This window comes from Struthio camelus, chromosome 2, assembly GCF_040807025.1.
Source record: "Struthio camelus isolate bStrCam1 chromosome 2, bStrCam1.hap1, whole genome shotgun sequence".
Taxonomy (NCBI): domain Eukaryota; kingdom Metazoa; phylum Chordata; class Aves; order Struthioniformes; family Struthionidae; genus Struthio; species Struthio camelus.
In genome coordinates, this window is record NC_090943.1 from 141,006,049 (window position 1) to 141,024,066 (window position 18,018).

At 41.2% G+C, this 18,018-nt stretch overlaps 2 protein-coding genes across 5 annotated transcripts in view; one reads left to right on the forward strand and one right to left on the reverse strand.

Annotated features, from left to right (window-relative positions):
• Positions 1-78: 78 nt before the first annotated feature.
• MCM4 (minichromosome maintenance complex component 4) lies at positions 79-13,336 on the reverse strand. Of its 2 annotated transcripts, XM_068932760.1 has the most exons (18): positions 13,231-13,336; positions 12,738-12,853; positions 12,431-12,527; positions 12,014-12,178; positions 10,989-11,152; positions 10,802-10,900; positions 10,563-10,658; positions 10,384-10,479; positions 9,789-9,927; positions 9,125-9,345; positions 8,881-9,001; positions 6,433-6,692; positions 4,085-4,450; positions 3,564-3,691; positions 1,958-2,165; positions 1,155-1,383; positions 903-1,036; positions 79-546 (listed from the first exon to the last, which is right to left on the reverse strand). In XM_068932760.1, exons 3-18 carry the CDS (start codon positions 12,498-12,500, stop codon positions 454-456), a joined length of 2,589 nt encoding a protein of 862 aa, XP_068788861.1. In that variant the 5' UTR covers positions 12,501-12,527; positions 12,738-12,853; positions 13,231-13,336; the 3' UTR covers positions 79-453. The 2 variants fall into 2 exon arrangements, with proteins under 2 accessions (XP_068788861.1, XP_068788862.1); XM_068932761.1 differs by lacking the exon at positions 13,231-13,336 and having other exon boundaries at positions 12,738-12,862.
• Positions 13,153-18,018, forward strand: part of PRKDC (protein kinase, DNA-activated, catalytic subunit) — an 86,456-nt gene continuing 81,590 nt past the window's right edge. For all 3 annotated transcript variants that reach the window (XM_068932753.1, XM_068932754.1, XM_068932755.1), the window contains exons 1-6: positions 13,153-13,601; positions 14,385-14,461; positions 14,572-14,664; positions 15,560-15,634; positions 16,529-16,637; positions 17,886-17,998. In XM_068932753.1, the coding sequence (XP_068788854.1) occupies positions 13,436-13,601; positions 14,385-14,461; positions 14,572-14,664; positions 15,560-15,634; positions 16,529-16,637; positions 17,886-17,998 (633 nt within the window). In that variant the 5' untranslated portion in view covers positions 13,153-13,435. The remainder of the gene's footprint in view (positions 13,602-14,384; positions 14,462-14,571; positions 14,665-15,559; positions 15,635-16,528; positions 16,638-17,885; positions 17,999-18,018) is intronic.

Genomic DNA, 18,018 nt, shown 5'->3' on the forward strand with positions numbered 1-18,018 from the left:
AGCCACAGAATTCTAGATTGAAAAGCGTTCCTCACAAGGTATGTTCATTTTCATGTGAAATGAATGCTAAAAAACCTCTTAAATCCAATAATTTTATTTCAGGTATTAGAGCAATACTAACAAATTGCATCTTCCAAGTCTGTCATTTAAGATGAATTTTTACAATTCAGTTTGAATACATACATGTTGTTGGCATGTTCTACAAAACTTCATTAAAAAGGGTGGCAGTAACACGTTAGTAATACATTGAGCTCAAATGTAAATAGCCTTATTCAGCTAAGCATTTTTAGGTCCTTCGTAATCTATTGTGCTGATAGCAGTGCCACTTAATGGTCATTATTCTCATCGCAGCAAACGATAGTCCCAAATCTGGAAAATCTTGCAGGTCAGCAGCGTTCTAAATAGTAAGGTGAAATAAAAACCATGACAGTTGACTTGCAAGGAAAGGCGAACTTACAGCAATCTAACGGTCTTTCCAGTCACAGTCAAGAAGTCATCGTCAGCCAAGGCACGAAGTGCTTCTTCGAACATTTCTTTAGTGACAGCCTTAAAGAAAAAAGGCAAAACTTAAACACATGCAGAAAAAAGAAAACTTTTAACACAATAAAAATGCCTCACTTCATGCACGGAACCATGAAGTCAAGTTTTTTTTTTTTTCCTGGCTTCTGGTATGGTATGGAATCAGGAATCCTAACTACAAACTCTGTCACTCTGCAAGCCTATATAAATTACAGCTCATTTATCGGCAGTGGAACTGGCTTTGCAGTCCTGTCAACTTTAACTCAACAAATAAGGTTTCCCTTTCCCTCCCTGCTCTGATTTGAAGACAAGATTATGTTGATCTGGAAAAAAAACCCATGCTTTTAAAGAAAACGTATATTTAAAAAAAAAAAGTTACTTACTGTGTCAGACTGTGCTCTAAGATCATCAAACAGCTGTTGGTATTTTAAAGCTGGTGTTTTGCCCTTTGACTGGATAAGTTTCCTCAAGGCTTGAGCCAGCTCCTCTTTCCGCTTACGAGCCGTTGCACTCATTCCTTATGAAGAGAAAGAATAACACCTTTCAGAAATAAGTTATGAAAGACAGGTTAAGTTATAGTTAAAAGCGAGAAAAGCCCAACAGCATTCCAGCTTTATCACTTTGAGAATACAAACCTGTAGTGAGAATGGATACATCCACAATTCCTGTCCTTGGATCAGTGGCAGACTGTTTCAGAGCTTCCCGATGGAGGCGTTTTGCTTCTTCCACATCAATCGTTTCAACTTTACCTGAAAATCGTACTTTAGCATGCGCTTCTGCCAGACGGATCAAAGACTCCAGTTGTCGAGGATACGCAGAAACCATTCCCCTGCCACTACCAATTTTCCTCATGTCCACATATGCCTGAAAAGGAGAAATTCATTAAATATCTCGGTTAATTGTGTTGTCCGTTATTCACGTAACTTTCAGAATCTCCTTCTTCCTCCACCTACTATTTCAGCTTACAAGCTATTCTGGCAAAAGCAGTTCCAAACATTGTACTTCTGCTCAGATACATATATATAGTTTTCCTTTGTCATGACGAATACCTGTATCAGGTATAAATCTTTCCTGATAGAGCAAGTCATTATTTAAAAAAAAAAAAAAAAAAAAAAAATCAAGTTTTGAATCACGTGAAAGACTTTTTCTTAGTTTTATGTAGTATTAGCTGTCTGTACTGGCACGCTTACTTGAAGAGCATACAATTCTACTGAAATGATGTGGTAAAAATCAAACCAATGTATCTGAAAGCAAGCTAAAGATCAGAGCACAGAACAACTTCTATACTCATCCTTCTTTCCCTTTAAATGCTACTGTTTTTTATAAATTTTTGAAGGGTCTTAAAATATTGTATATAGATAGGAAGCATACCTTCCAAAAGGTTTTGCCACTTTTGACAGTCAATAAAGACTCAGTACGTTAACTGCAATTCCTTTACCTCAATAAGGGCTTGGCTTGCTTCTTCACTTAATCTGGGATTTACGTAAGTACGAGCATACGCAATATAATCCCTCAACACTGCCATATCCATGTATTCCTCCTCCATCTTTTCCTCACTTTGGTAATACAAAGAAACCAAATGGCGAGCAAGACGTCTGTCATAAGCTTCATCACGTGGATCCAACATTAAAAAGATCAAGTCAAATCTGAATGGGATAAAAATCCAGTATTAGTTTGTATACTTTCTTGCCAGGTAAAATAAGTTTTGTTTTATGGTTTTGATGCAACAGATAGAGGTAGGAATTATCTGGGTATTGCTTCTTGTAAGGAGAAGGAGTTGCTATATTACACTGAAAGGCTAGTTTTCCTGAAGTATAGAAAAGGATAATTACTTTGAAAAGCCAAAAGGAATCTACATTTTGGATCTGCTTTCAGCTTACGGGCTTGAAACTTTGAACAGGAGATAAATTCTGTGAAATTCAGTCCCCTGGCTTGGTCAAGACTGACAGGCTCTTTCCTTTGGTTGTTTCTTTTAAAAACAGAGCACGGTTATTGCTAAAGTTACTGCCCTAAAAAGCAACAGCAAATAGGGCACGTGTTTATAAACACATTTCCAGTTTAGTCCTGAAAAAAGTAGTTTATATTAATTTTGCAAACTTAATACATAACATTGTAGGGCACCGAGTATGCCCAGGTGGAGGGGGACAACACATTTTCAGCCAGCCCCTCACGTATTTTCATAAGCTTGAAACCAGTGAACGATGAAATTGAAGTGCTTGCTCAAGTCTAAAGTTTGGTTCAAAACACCACCTCGAGGTACTATTTCTCCCTAGCAGTGGCTACACAATAATTAAGTAGCTCTATGATTAAAGCCTTCTAGGAACCTTCAATTCCGCTTTTAATTTGCTCAGAACCGGGGAAGTTCAGCATCTATCCCTTGATGCAGACATTTTTTCCAACATTCTCAGCAAATTCTAAGCTAGTTAGTGTTTTCTGAAAAATCCAGCATACCATCAGCATGCTTTATAGTTCAAGTAAGTATGGAGGTTCCTCACAAGATGCAACTGCGGCGCATAGTTTAATTTTGACGTCAGCAAACACCGAACGTTATTTTAACAGCTCTCACCTAAAAGGTGAGTGCTGCCATCTCCAGTGACGGAACTTTACAGAAGAGAAACAAGCAGGCTCAGAGCCTTAGATTCTTCTGCCTCCAGTGCGATTTCCCTAGTCATCAGTGTTTCACTTCAGACTTTTATGGGGCTAGAAAAAACACCTTGAGTTTTTAATCAAAGTTAAGAACTACTACAAGTTTTACAAGCAGCTCTTCCCAGGAGATGATGAAACAAGGCAGAACAAAAAAAAAATTCCATACAAAGAGACCTTACAGATCTCATCAGCTCTTCTATTTGAGGTGGAGATATTTAAATACGAAAAGAAGTTCTCTGCTCCCATAGAAGCTGTAAGAACATTTAAAATGAGTGCTACAAAGTTTTCCACTAAGCTGCAGAGAACACATTTTGTTCTGTTCTACCATACTGAGTCATTTTCACAAGAGCAAGTATAACATCTCATAAAAATGAGACAGGCAAGGAGTTGTTTAATACCTTGATAACAACGTATGTGGAAGCTGGATGTTTTCAATAGTAGTTTTTTTGGGATTCCATTGTGATTCTATAGGGTTCGCAGCTGCTAGGATGGACGTGCGAGCATTCAGTTGGCAGATAATTCCAGCCTGTCAAAACGGAGGGAAAAAAAAAAAACACACACCTGAAACTAGATTTCTTAAAAAGAAGGTTTTTGCAACTGTGTACCACGAAAACTTATTTTTTAATGCAGCCTCATGAGATCACTAATATATTATTAAATGGGTTCCCTAAAACAAAAACTGTATTGCAAAGCCTTCCAGAATAATGGAAGAACGAGATCATCTGGAAGTATTACAAATGTGGGTTGCAACCCTTTGCTCTGGGAAATCTATATTCTTATGTACATTATTACGTAATCCATTATTAATCCACTGGTGACAACAAAAACACCTTAACGCCTCATTCTTCTGTTAACTTTCTGGTTTCACTTGCCTACCTCACGGGTAGTGCAAAGAACATGGAATTAAACACAGGCTTACCTTTGCAATGGAGAGAGTCTGTTGTTCCATTACTTCATGCAGTACTGATCTTGTACTTTCATTCATTTTATCAAACTCATCAATGCAGCAAATGCCATTGTCACTAAGTACCAAAGCACCTGTCTGAAGAACTAGTTGCCGTGTTTCTGGATCCTTCATCACATATGCAGTAAGACCAACTGCACTCGAGCCTTTTCCAGATGTATATTGGCCTCTAGGAACCAGGTTATACACATACTGGAGCAGCTGTGATTTACTAGTACCAGGATCACCACATAGAAGAATGTTGATCTCAGCACGAAAGTTGCCTCTTCCTGTGTGAGTGAAATCCTTTCTTGATCCCCCAAAAAGCTGAAGCAGAATACCCTGTAAAAACATTATCTTCAAAAATCAAAACATCAACTCTTGTATAGTCAACAGCCAATGTAACTGTTGAACTAAAACATCTGATGAACTGAAACAGTTAAAATTAACACAATTCAGACATGAGAGAACATTTGAAACTGCCTTCTGAAGCCTTAAAGAGTTCTTTGTTTACAGATATCCTCAATTTCAGTTAATTTCAAACATATAGTTACAGTGCTAGGGTCCCACAAACTCAGCTTTCAAAGTTTTGGGTTAGATTCTTTTCAAGTCTATTCCAAAAGTTTATAATCACAATTTAGATAACCAATTCTGCTGACAACAGGAGAGCTAGAATAGAATACTGTTTTCCATGAGGCTGCCTTCAGTCTAGGGCTAAGGCATTATTACTTCTTTCAAAGTATTAAAGAGTGTCATTTGTATCAGCTTTTTACTCAATACAACAGGGGAAAAAAAAAAAGTAATCATTTTTGTTTTTCAGATGAACTGCTTTTTTGTGTTCACAGAACGGGCTAGTAAAGTAAAGAAGGCTTTTGTATGTAACCATATGGATCAAGAGTTTAAGGGTTTTACTTCATTGGAATTTACAACCCTTTGGTCTTTATAGTACCTTAAGACAGCGTACAATTGCAGTATTAAAGAAATAAAAGGAACTAGCTTCCTGTATTTTGGAAGTAGTGAAATTATTAGTATAAGTCATATGCTTGTGACTATCAGTGAACTAGAATTAAGAGGAAGGGTTTTTTGTTTTTGTTTACTCCTTCACAATATTTTTAGTACTAGTTTTCTCTAGCAGCGTATGGCATACTTGGCTGCTAGATGCAAAGAGGAAAAAAATGGAGGAAAAACCGTACGCTATTTCATGCAAGAGCTCTGCAGGTTTTTACAGCAGAGAATCTTGCAGAAGTGGAGTGAGCTGTTTGTATCGCTTTTGTTCTAAGTGAATGAGAACACCTTACGGAGGTTAATAAAACCTGTTTGTTAGATTCAAGAAGCATGACCGGCCCCCATTATATTTTCCTCAACGTCCCCTATACAGAACATTGATGTTCCAATCCACGTGGGTTTCAAACACTTTTGCGTATTAAAAATAGGTATTTTGGACGTTGCTGTGAACAAATTTTGGTCCAAATCAGAAAAGCCGCTCATGAAGGGCCCCTGGCTTTCCTCAACTCCATCCCTAATACCTGATGTGCAACGTTAGCATAGTAAGATGACAACAATACACAAACGGAAGAGACCATATTTCCATTTCAGCAGGAAATCTTGTGGTTTAGAATTAAACGTATAGCCTTTTCAGCAACTAGTGAACTATGTTAATGTACAAGTTTGTGAGGAAAAACAAAATACTTAAAGAGGATTTTTCCAGTGTCTGACATGACCTTGAGATGCACTATCAACTGTAGTTTGTGCGGTGATAAAGTTTTAGTACCTTAGTTGAACAACCTTAGTTGAACGTTTTATTAAGAAAAGTCAGTTGTCGGATAAGTCTAAGCAATTGTTTTGGCATCCCGTAAGTTCGGGTCAACCAAATGCCATTTCTAAAGCAACTTGCTTTTTTGCAAATGCCTTTTTTCAGCCATCACTTCCAAAGTTACAGCTACTTGTTTTTCACTGATCACGTACAGCCTGAACATCCAGGAAATTGCAAGAGGAACTTCACAATTAAGTTTTGCCAATTCTGCTGCTTTACTAACTTTTCTACATCTTCCCTCTCATTAACACTCCAAACAGCATGAAAATAATTATGATACACTTATAACCAACTTTGTCCTGACAAGACCACTTAAAGACTGCTCAAGCATGCACCAGGCTTTAAGAAAAATTAGGAATCGTGTCAGCTTGGGGGGGGGGGGGGAACACACACATCCTTGCAACTTTGAGTTTTCCAAGACTCAAGAAAGACATACCTATAGCATATGTTTGTAATTACAAATGTAGTAAGACATGTATGTGCAACAATAAAAATACAGAATTTCATTTACCTTTTTGATATCTTCATGCTCATAGATACTTGGTGCCAACGCTGAAGAAAGTCTTTCATATATATCTGGTTTTCTAGAAAGCTCTTTTAGCATTTCCACACGTTCCTCTGAAAAAATTTTTTGCTCCGTTTCCTCATCAACACCGTGCAGGCGCTTTGCATCGGTTTTGCGATAGTGTATGACATCAATGTGGGTCTTATAGACAGATTTTACATTGCTGACCCTTGAATTAACTCGAATTGGGACTGCCCTGTAGATACCTAAATACAATTTTGAATCACAGCATTAGATGAAGTAAGGAAAGATGATGCAAGAAACATGATAATCTCAAAACTTGAAATTTTTACATTTTCCCTTGCAAAATAAAGCCTCTCAAGACAGCTTAAACACTTTAATCAGTTTACTCTCCAGGACCAGGAAGTCAATGGAGCGTATTTCAACTACCTAAATCATATCTTTGCAGGTAGGCATACATTTAGCGTTCCTGTAACAAATGCTCTCAGCAAGTAAAATCCTTAAGCTTCTGTTCAAAAATGCAGGCTTGAAGATGCTTTTGAAACGCCTGTTCTTATAACATCTAAAAATAGCATTTTCCCCCTTTTTGATAAAGGCCGAGTTTGATAGGCTTCTGATGTGTCCAGAATCTAAGCATTTAACTGCTAGCAGTACAGCAGGTGTTCTAAAGCAATAAATGGTTTAATCTATTAATAAAACGTAGTTATAACCCACAGTCTCACACGACGACTTATTTTGCATTACTGCTCTACTGACAGATCCCCCTAAGCGTTCTCTTCTCCAGGCTAGAGAGTCACAGCTCGCTCAGCATTTCCTCCTATGGCAGAGGCTCCAAGGCCTTCATCACATATACACGTATCATCATCTTCATGGCTCTTTCCTGAGCTCACTCCAGGAGCTCCCTGTCTTTCTTGTACTGGGGAACCCAAACCTGGCACCACGCTCTAGATGCGGCCTCACCGCGTGAGCCGAATAGACGGGAAAGATCACCCCCTCTGACCTGCTGGCAACGCTCTTCCTAATGCGGCCCAGGAGGCTGCATTGGCCTTCTTGACTGCAAGGGCACATTGCTGGCTCATGGTCAATTTGTTGTGCACCAGGACCCCCGGGTCCTTTTCTGCAAAGCCACTCTCCAGCTGATCGGCCCCCAGTCTCTACTGATAAATGGCAATACTCCTTCTCAGGTGCAGGACTTTTCACTTCCCTTTTAACTTTGTGAGATTCCCATCAAGCCATTTCTCCAGCCTGTCCAGCTCCCTCTGAATAGCAGTAAAGCCATCTGGTGCATCAACCACTCCTCCCAGTTTTGGATTATCTGCAAACTTATTGAGGATGCAGTCCATCCCGTTGTCCAGGTCGTTAACTGGTGACTAGCTTGAGTTGGACTTTGTGCTACTGACCGCAAACCCCCTGAGCCCAGCAGCTCAGCCAGTTTTCACTCCACCTCACTGTCTACTTACTTAGTCTGTACTTCATCAATGAGGATGTTACAGAAGACCGTATTAAAAGCCTTGCTAAAGTCAAGATAAACAATACCCACTGCTCCTCCCTCATTCACGGAGCCAGTCATCTCATCATAAAAGGCTATCAGGTTGGTAAAGAATGACTTCCGCTTTATAAATTCACACAGACTACTCTTGTCACCTTCTGTCCTTCCCATGTTGGGAAACTGTTTGCAGTATTATTTGTTCCATCACCTTCTCTAAGAGGTCCAGGTGCAAGGTTGACCAGCCTGTAGTTTCCTAGACCCTCCTTATTGCCCTTCTTGAAGACAGGGGCAACATTTGCTTTCTTTCACTCAGAAGCCTCCCCCATTTCCTGTGATCCTTCAAAGATTAATCCAGAGTGGCCTTGCAATGGCATCAACCAGCTCCCTCAGCACTCGGGGCCCATTAAGTGTACTCTCACTCACCACAGTACACTCACGAGTATTTACCTACTTGCAAGACCATGTTTTTATCTTTAACATAGATTACACACACACACACACACACGTAACAACATATATAAGTTTAAAATATAAAACAGATAAACCTAAATATTTTATAATATATCACACATATTTGGAGTTGCCTCCCACCCATCCTGGGGTTCTCTTTGCTGATTTGGTTTTGAGTATAGTCACGTAAACATCTCAAGTGCACAACTGAAGATTGAAGATAGCAAATTATGGCTAGTGGAACATAAACATCTGAAAGAAGGAAACCTCTCATGTAGTGATTGCGTAGCTGATACAAAATCACAATCGAGACGTGGGTAATATTATGGAAGTTAGATTGTAATTCCATTTCAGACTTAAGAGGTTGTTGGCTACACATTACTCACTGTAACTATGGAAGTGTTCAGTTATCAGATAAGCATAACGATCCACTAAGCCATTAACATTCAGTGAAAAAAGGAGGATGCAAATACTCAAGTTAAAGTAAATTTTACCTGTAACATTAACTCTGTCACCTGGTTGAACTTTATCAACAAGGTCATTGTGAGCAAATAGGGCAACAGTATGAGGAGTCTGTCCAGCTGGCATATCTTCAGGAGACTCTTGCAGTTTGATCTAACAAAAACACTGAGGGTTAGTTTCAAACAAGCAACGCTTTTCTACAAAACATACGACAGTCTCACAGCTCATTTGCAGTCAAAATTGTTTCATGTCAAGCACTACCAGGATGCAACATACCATCTGTTTATCAGAAAACATGGATCGATTGTGAATCAGTGCCATACTGTGTGTTGTGTTACAGTTCTTGCACACTGACGGTTCAGCAATCCTGCCACGATCGATTTCTACTCTTGTGGTGAAAGCACATACTTGGCACCTAAAGAACGCTTCTTGCATCTCAGGAATTAACTGGGAGCTTCTGATTACCATACCACTGATGGTGATAAGTTGATCAATATCTACAAAATACAGATACTTGCGTCATCACATCATGTTTTTAAAATAACCTTCTAAATTCCATGTGAAGTTACTTTTTAGGTGGGAAATGGACATTGACAGTTAGGTACTAGGTATTTTGTCTGAGACAAAAAAAAAAATTAATTATAACAGCATAGCATAAACATTCTAATTTGCACGACTACAAAAGAAAGAATGCTTCGCGCTTGCAGAAACAAGAACAGCAGTAGCTGATGTCAAAGAAAAAGTTTCCTTTATGGATAGATTATTCTGTGGTTTTTCTTTTTCTTCCAAAACAGACCAATGATGTGAATCAAAGGACATCAGTCTAGATGGACCTCAAGTCTAGTTTTGTACAATTGTTTACATAATTTTATGTTACTATTCACTAAGTTCATAGAAATCCTTACACTTCTCTTCTGAACACGATAATCAAAAAGTGTACCTTCAGGGTTTAGACTTCTCATGTTCCTGGTCTTCAGTGCATTATATGGCCTTACTTGAATTTGATGTTCTAATATTGAATCCGGGTAACGATCAAAAAAGATCTCATTGGCAGCCATGTCAAATGTAGGGATAACTTCCTGTATAAAATAATCAGAAACAGTTAAGGTTAGAAATATTTTTGCATAAAGCATTTTTACTTCATTCTGTGATTTTTATGTGCTGCTGAACAACCCAGAACGACTAAAGTTATGCCGGGTAAGCATTCCCCTACCTAGCAGGAAACTTAGTATTTAGATCAAGTTTATTCATTTGAGCATTGCAAAGACAAAACAATGAAACAAGACTCTGGCACAACCTCTGCATCCTACTTAGCTGGTAAACTGCAGTATAATTTTTTATTTATGGGGTACCTACCATAATATCTGTGATCAAGTTCTAAATATTCCAAAGTAAAACATTTTATATTACAGAAAACAAAGAAGCCACAGATTATGCTGAATATACAAAACATGCAATGTGTTTAAATAAAAACGTTAAAAGATAGAAGTATGGAAAAGCATCTTAAAGAGCAGAAAACAATTGCATTACTTCACCTGAGGATAGCAGATCAGTTGCCTGTAAAGATTTTCATCAAACGACCTTAGATGGTCACAATTTACATTCAGAAATGGTTCCCCAACCATATTAATCTGCAAAATATATGAAAAGAAATCTTTAGCTCAATGGCATGTAAAGGGGGGAGGGGGAGTAGGTTTAGCCACGTTAGAAGTACCTCTTCAAGTCGTTGCATATAGCGTGGCTCATTAAGATCCAAGCCAACGTCTTCATCCTCTTTAGCTACTGGGTCAATGAAACGCTGGAGAAATCTCTGAATGGTGTAGATGAGAGAAACAGAAGGGAAGGGTGAATCAAATTCAGTAATCCGCACACGCGTTGTACCAGTGTCAACCAGTACTTAAGATAAAAACAGTTTTTTCCTGGAAGAAGGAAAAAAATCAGTTTTTAACCTACCTGGAACTTTTCTTTACATGAAGTTACATTAACATCTGTTCCCCAGATAACAAGCTTTTGTCCAAGAGATTGCTCACTTGCCACTACATCCTCAGCTGGCTGTGCGGAAACAAATTAAGCACGCACAAACGTGGATAGCTGTTCTGAAAAGAAGTTCTCAAACACAAAATTTGAGTCATGTACGTACCCCATCTGACTGTAAATCAACTTGTCTGGCTTTGCGGACAGACCCAAGATCAGGCCTCTGCCTAACTGGAGTTCCTCGTACACCACTTCGTGGAGTACCTTCTACCCTGGAACTGGGTGTCCCATAAGTCAGAGGTGAACTGATGTCGAAGTCGAGAGGAATAGCTATAAAGATAACATTTAATTATGCTTATCAAGCCATTTTACTATTAGAACAAACTAAAGATAGAAATGCATGGCCAGTATTTGTCAATCTTGCAGCTCTGCTGTCATAAAATGAATAGCCAATCCATATAAATTCCAGTTCTCTATTACAAGAAAAAAAAAAAAAAGTATCTAGTCTACCTAGCTCTTTTCTTTGCATTGACATCTGTTCCCAAAGCTGACAAGTTTTCATTAAGCTTTATTTAGTAACTGTAAAGCAGTAACATTTTAAAATATGTTAGTGTTTAACATCAAAATATAGTGTTTTCCAGTTAACTACACTTCAGTATATTTTTAAGCAGTAAAATAAATGGCAACAATTGACAAGCAACTACTGCAGTTAAAAACAACCCTGTTTATAAAAGCAAGAAAGGCTTTTTAGAATTAACACCACAATCAATTCTGATCCTTTCTATATAAATAATTCTAGTTTATTCAAGTATTTCATTCAATTATTCTATTATGTTCTTATGTATTTCTACATAAGCTATCGTGACATATATTTCCTTAGTAGTCTGAAACTACAAAAGCAGATTAATTAAAATAATGTTTCCCCTAAGGTATGCTGACTGTTTTCCTATACTGCTCACTGTGCCAAACTTGACTGAGGAACTGAGAAAAAAAAAAAACTTAACTTTCTCCTAGAGTATTTCTCAGCCAGATCTGTTCTCCAGGCTGGCTTGCTACACAAGACCACATGCAGCTGGGTATATGAGCATACCACAGCAGTCAGCACAGGCTCGAACAGAGTGGCAGGATCTGCTTAAACCATCACCATGGGCCAGCCATACTGCCAAACAGGTAAGCGTGGCCTCAGCGTACCTGAGTGGCGGAACTGCGGAGGGCTGGAAAACAGAGCGTCCTGAGCGTTTGGGCTTTGCACGTCGGCGGCTGGAGAAGTTGGCATAGGCTGCAGGTCGCCAGTGGAAGTGGAGTCATCTGTTCGTCGCTTCTGCGAAGGAGGGGAGCGAGCATCCTCTGCGCGCGCTGCAGGACACAAGCGGCCCCGGGGCGGGTGCTCAAGTCACCGCCGCATGCCACAGAGCAGAAACAAACAGGCGGTGGCCAGGGAACACCGCCGGGGCGGGCGGCCCTGAACGCGGTGAGAGACACGGAGAGGCAGAAAGGGAGCGAGGCAAAGCGAGGGCCCGAGGCCCAGCCGACACCCGGCGCCCGGCGGGACCGACCCCGCAGGCCGGCTGCCCCCCCCCCGTCCCCCCGCCTCCCCAAGGCACTCACGGGTCGGGGGGTTGCTGCCCCGCCCGCGCTTGCCGCGGCGGCGGCTGGGCGTGGAGGCGGGCGACGACATGGCGCTGCTCTGGCTCCCGCGGCGATCCTACCTGCGGGGGAGGCACAAGCTGCGGATCGCGCCGGCCCCAGCCACGGCCCGACCCCCGCTGCCCAACGGCTCGCATCGGCTCGGCTCCCCTCACGCCATCCCCGGCCGGACCGCGCCCGCTCGGCGGAGCGGCGCGGCGCGCGACCACAGAGCCGTTGGGGTGCGGAGAGCGGGAGGCGACCCCCGTGAGGCGCCCGGCGCCCCCACCTACCTCGGCTGCCCCGCAGCAACCCAGGGAAACTCCGCGCCAAGCCGGTCACGTGCTCACGCTCTCGCGGGCTTTCTGACCAATGGGTGCGCGCGATCCCAACGGGAGCTTCCCACTAAGGCACGAAAGGGGGGGTAAGGAACGGAGAAGCGAAGGAGGAATAGGGTAACCGCTCCAGGCCCCCGAAATAAAGGTCACTCCTAGCTCGAGCTGGCTAATAAGGTCAGAAATATACTACGGGCTCCTCGCTGTCCTATGAGACAGGGGCCGCCCTAAGCAACATTACATTGCCCCCCCCCCGCAGCCGAGAGTGGAACCGCCCGCACTTGACCAAATTTCGCGGCAAAACTAATCCTGGGGCGGGCAGGGAGGCGGGGGGACGTTGGAACAGCCCATTCTCCGCGGAGGGGAGGCGCAGTAGGGTTTACAGGCCGCGGCGTGTGAGTCTACTGAGCCCACCCTACAGCGAGAGACGCAAAAATCCCTCCAAACCCTCTTCCACGCTGGCGCCCGCCGGCCCTGCCTGGGGACGCGGCGCTCCCCTGCGCTTTGTGTGGTCCAGCCCAACGCCGGCCCGCTCGCGGTCCTGCGGCCCGGCTCCCTGCCGACGGCAGCCGGCGGGGGAGGGCCCTCGGCGCCTCCTTCCGCCTCCTTCCGCCGCCGCCGCCGTCGCCCGGCCGTTCGCTCCGGGGGCAGCATGGCCGGGGCTGTGCTAGCGGGCGCGGGCGGCGTCCAGGAAGGCCTGTACCAGCTGCACCGCTCTCTGCAGCACGGCGATGCCGGCACCGCGACTCTGCACGGCTACAGCCTGCTGCGCAGCGTGGGGGAAGCGTGCCTCACCAGCGCGGCGGGCGGCACGCAGGGTGCGCGCGCGCGCGGGCGGCCGTTACGAGGGGCCGTTGCGCGGGGTCGGAGCGGGGAGGGGGAGCGTCTCTCGTCAGGGCTCGCCGGCGAGGCTCGGAGCAGCCAGCCCGCTACCTACCTGCTCTCTGTAAAAGTAACCGCTGCGTTTAGACAGGGCTGATTAGCAGCAGGGGCAGGCGGGCTGGGCACCAGCACCCCCGGGTGAGAGGCTGCAGGCGGTGGTAGCGGCAGCGAGGCCGGCAGGAGCTTGCTTCCCGCAAGGTGAAGAAAATACAGCTCTGAGCCAGATAGCTGTTCATTTTGCCACGTAAAAATTCAGATTGCTTTGTAGTTGGTGGTGCGACTCAAAACGTTGATTTTGAGATGGTCTCTTACCTCACTTAGCCGTTTCTCTTGGTCAGAATACTTCTGCCTGTGCCCTTTGTTGCAAATCTGAAGTGCTTTTGTCACAAGTCTGCCCTCAGATTGCCTGTCTGTCATCCCCCATCCAAGTTTAAATAGAGGTCCCAAATGGAAAGCTTAGGTACTAAACGTGGTGGTGAACAAGCAGTATGCGAGATGCAGTTCTGCACCTGTAGTTATGTTAGAAACCTCCTCTGTTTCTTGAGACTGTTTGTATAAAGATTGCAAACTTCAATTCTTATTTTTTGGTGAAAAACATCAGTTCGATCTAAGTCGTTAAGGCATTCCATTAAAAGCTGACACACACGGAGTAGCGGTCCGTATTATGTGCTCAGAAAGGAAGGATGTCCAGGCTGACTGTGTGTTTGCTTTGCCTGCAGCACTGCATATATCCTTGGTGTTTTCTCAAGAGTATGGGTTGCTTGTGTTTATCCACAAATCTCTCGGCATTGAGGAGGTAAGTTGATAAACTTTAATTTTTAAAGAAGCATTGACGTAGTTCTGGATGATGAGCATGTTAAGTTGTACATATTACAATTTTTTTTTTTTTTTTTTTTTACTTTTCAGTTTCGAGATTGCAGAGAGGAGGCGTTGAAGTTTCTTTGTGCCTTTTTGGAAAAGATTGGGGAGAAAGTGCATCCTTATGCCTGTAATGTTAAGGTGGGTAACGGAAAATTATCACCTAAATATTTTCATCAAATGCAATTCTGCTAGGTCTCAAAGTGTAACGGGTTCATACCTATCCTTCACCCTTTCTTTGTCTGTCACATCCCCCTGTAATTTCCTGTGAGTGCTGAAGCGAACAACTTGACTGATATAAGGTATAATGCATACAGCAGAGAAGCGAGGTATTGTTTCTTGAACTGTATAGTTAATTTTCGGTATTTCTCTTTAACAGGAGATAATTGTTACTGGTTGTTTTAATTCATACAGATTAAATTTATAATTTAAATGTAATATTTTATCTCCTTCTGCTTCTGTTGGTGATGGTTAATTTTAAATATTGATTTTAAAATTTTCTCCTGCAGGGTTGTTGCTCTTGCATTCTATACAGAAATCAGTGGAAATTACAATACTTCTAAAAATGAGATTTCTTGAGTCTAGATTGCTGAACAATATGATTTTGCCTAGAAGTGCTTAGCAGTACCACTGTACTTTCTGTTACCAGGCTAATAGCTACTTGTTGTAAGGAGCAATAATCTAGAGGCGGGAAAATTTACTATGTAGATCCTTTCTTTTAGAAACTACACTTCATTTGTCTGAGCCTGGATTTCTTGTCGGACGCTACTGCAATGTTGTCTATGATACCACTTTCAGGACTGAATGTTTTTATTGTTTTAGCCTTTTTAAATGTCTTAAATTTCTTGTCGGACGCTACTGCAATGTTGTCTATGATACCACTTTCAGGACTGAATGTTTTTATTGTTTTAGCCTTTTTAAATGTCTTAAACTTGTTAGGAAGAGGTACTTTAACGAAGAGAGTAAATACATTGTTACCTTTCAAATTCCTTCTATATTTGCAGTTACGATGGTCTCTTTCTTCTTTTCTTTCTAGCAAACTTGTATTAGTGTTTATACAAAAGAGAGGGCAGCAAAATGTAAAATCCCAGCTCTGGAACTTCTGATTAAGGTAAAATGCATTTTATAATCCTCTCGTTTGGAGGGGAAAAAAAAAAAAAGGTAGAACTCTGTTATATTACTGTGATTGTCCTATGTCGTGCGAAAAATCCATAGTCCACAGTAACAAGAGGCTATTAATTGCCTAATATTTTAAATGTTAGAATAAAAGATTTATCTTAACAAGAGATTGTCTTTGATGTTCCTCCAGCAGGTTACTTAGCGATGACTGTGTCATCCCTAAACCTGGTGTAGCAAGACACAATTTGATTGTTTTGGGGGCAGTCACCGATCTTCTCTTTCTCAGTTTATTGTGGTTCTTTAATAGGAAATTTTCCACTTAATTGTGTTTTCACTCAAAAATATTATGTAATTACTTATAACTTATTAGAGACAGTAAGTGAAAGCTGTGGAGAAGGGTTTTTTTTCTTTTTTAGAAGTTTTATTACTGTGTGAGATGGTAATTTCATACATATATATACTTCCTTAGGATGCGTTAGACCCTGGTTTTGCAAGTGCTTTGCACCTGCTTGTTTTTGTTTATGAGAAACAAAACTCCCTTCTGAGTTACTGAGTCAGTTCTTCTGTGATTTGGATTGGCTTTACAGCAGCGGGGAGAGCTGAGAAATACAATATGAGAAAGGCTACTGCAGCCATTACTAAGCCTGTTTTCTCATACGTGTGAGTTTTTGTATATATAAATACATATGTAGGAAGGTAGCTTGTTATTAGTATAGATTTCACATCAATACTCTTTCTTGGTCCAGTCATCTTAAACCTGTTTCACTGAATAGCATACATAAGCTGAAGTTATGTGCGTGAACTGCATTTTTATTTAGGCTGAACAGGATTGTGGTGGTGGTATTAATAAGTTTTCCATATTGTCATTGTTTTTTATTTATTTTAGTTGCTCCAAAATTTACGACGTTCCTGTCTGATGGAAGAAATGAAAGTTGGAGAGATCTTTAATAAATTCTATGGGGAACTTGCTACAAGAAGTAAAGTTCCAGATACAGGTACATTTTAGTTTTTCTGTCAGTGTCCTTTGTTTTATTTACTCTTATTTTTTGTTGTATTATCTCTCACAGAAATGTATAATTGTCATTGCTGTAACAAGTGTGTTCAGAAATGGTAGAGGTCATATTTTTAGAATTAGTAAGATTTGTTGAGGTCCTCTGATAATGATCATGTAGTTAGTTTTTTTCATAGCAGACCTGTAAATATTTATGTGGGAGAAAATACATAGTTGAATTTAGTGGTGGTTGGTCCATACAGGATTTTAGCATTGGTCTGATTTCAGATTCTTGACATGAAAGTGTATTTTTATCTCTAATCTATTATTATTAGTCCCTGAATGCTGAAATCCTGACAGTAATTCCAGCCCTGTTGGTATTGACTAACCTAACTTTGTTACACTCTTAGGCTTCTGAATTCTGTGCTAATGTGGTATAGCTGAACTTTCAGGGTTGCTTCTATACTCATTTTATAACTACACAGCCATATGCTCTTATGACTCGAAGCGTTAAAAGAAGTCCTTTTCCCCAGGGTGGTTGCCCTTATAAAAAGCAGAGTAAATTCTAGGCTGGTAATTTCTGTCAAAGCTCAGATAATCCCTAGCTCAGATGCTAAAATATTTAATAATCTTATGCCAACTCTAGTAAGTCTTTTCTTCAGAGCTGCTGCTTTGGTGTGGTAGTTCCTGCACTGGTCAACCCTGATCCGAGATCATCAGTTCCTGGCTGTTCTAGTTATATTATTTATAATATTACGCATATTCATGTGAGCTGCATTGTGATGGTCTTGGCTAGTTCTAGTTAAATCATGGCTTGACAGATCTAGCCCGTACAAAACTTGCTGTGCCCGCCTAGAACCCTGTTTATCTGAACAGAAGGCTAGCAACTTCTAGCTGTTCACCTTAGCTTTCATGGTACTTACAAGACCCAGCATAACCACTAGGCCGGCAGCATACTTGGGTTAGTGGTAAATGTTTCTTTGGTGGTATGGCCTTTATTAATATCTTTTCTAAACCACATTTAAAAAGAGTAAATATATTTAATTTATTGATGCGAGATGAAGAAGCATCTCGTCTCATACTGTGCAGTTATATGTACATCATAAAGAGCTGTCTTTCTCACATGATAATCACCAATTAAAATCCTCAGTGATGGTTTTCTCAGGGTTGCAAGTTGTTTAGGAATTGCAATGGAAATGCCAAAGTAATGATTTTAATAATTTAATATTATTAAATATTAATTATGTTCCAGTTCTGGAGAAGATATATGAGCTTTTGGGTGTTTTGGGAGAAGTCCAACCTAGTGACATGATTAACAACTCTGAAAAGCTATTCCGAGCTTATTTGGGAGAACTTAAAACACAGGTACGACTGGAGTCTCTTTT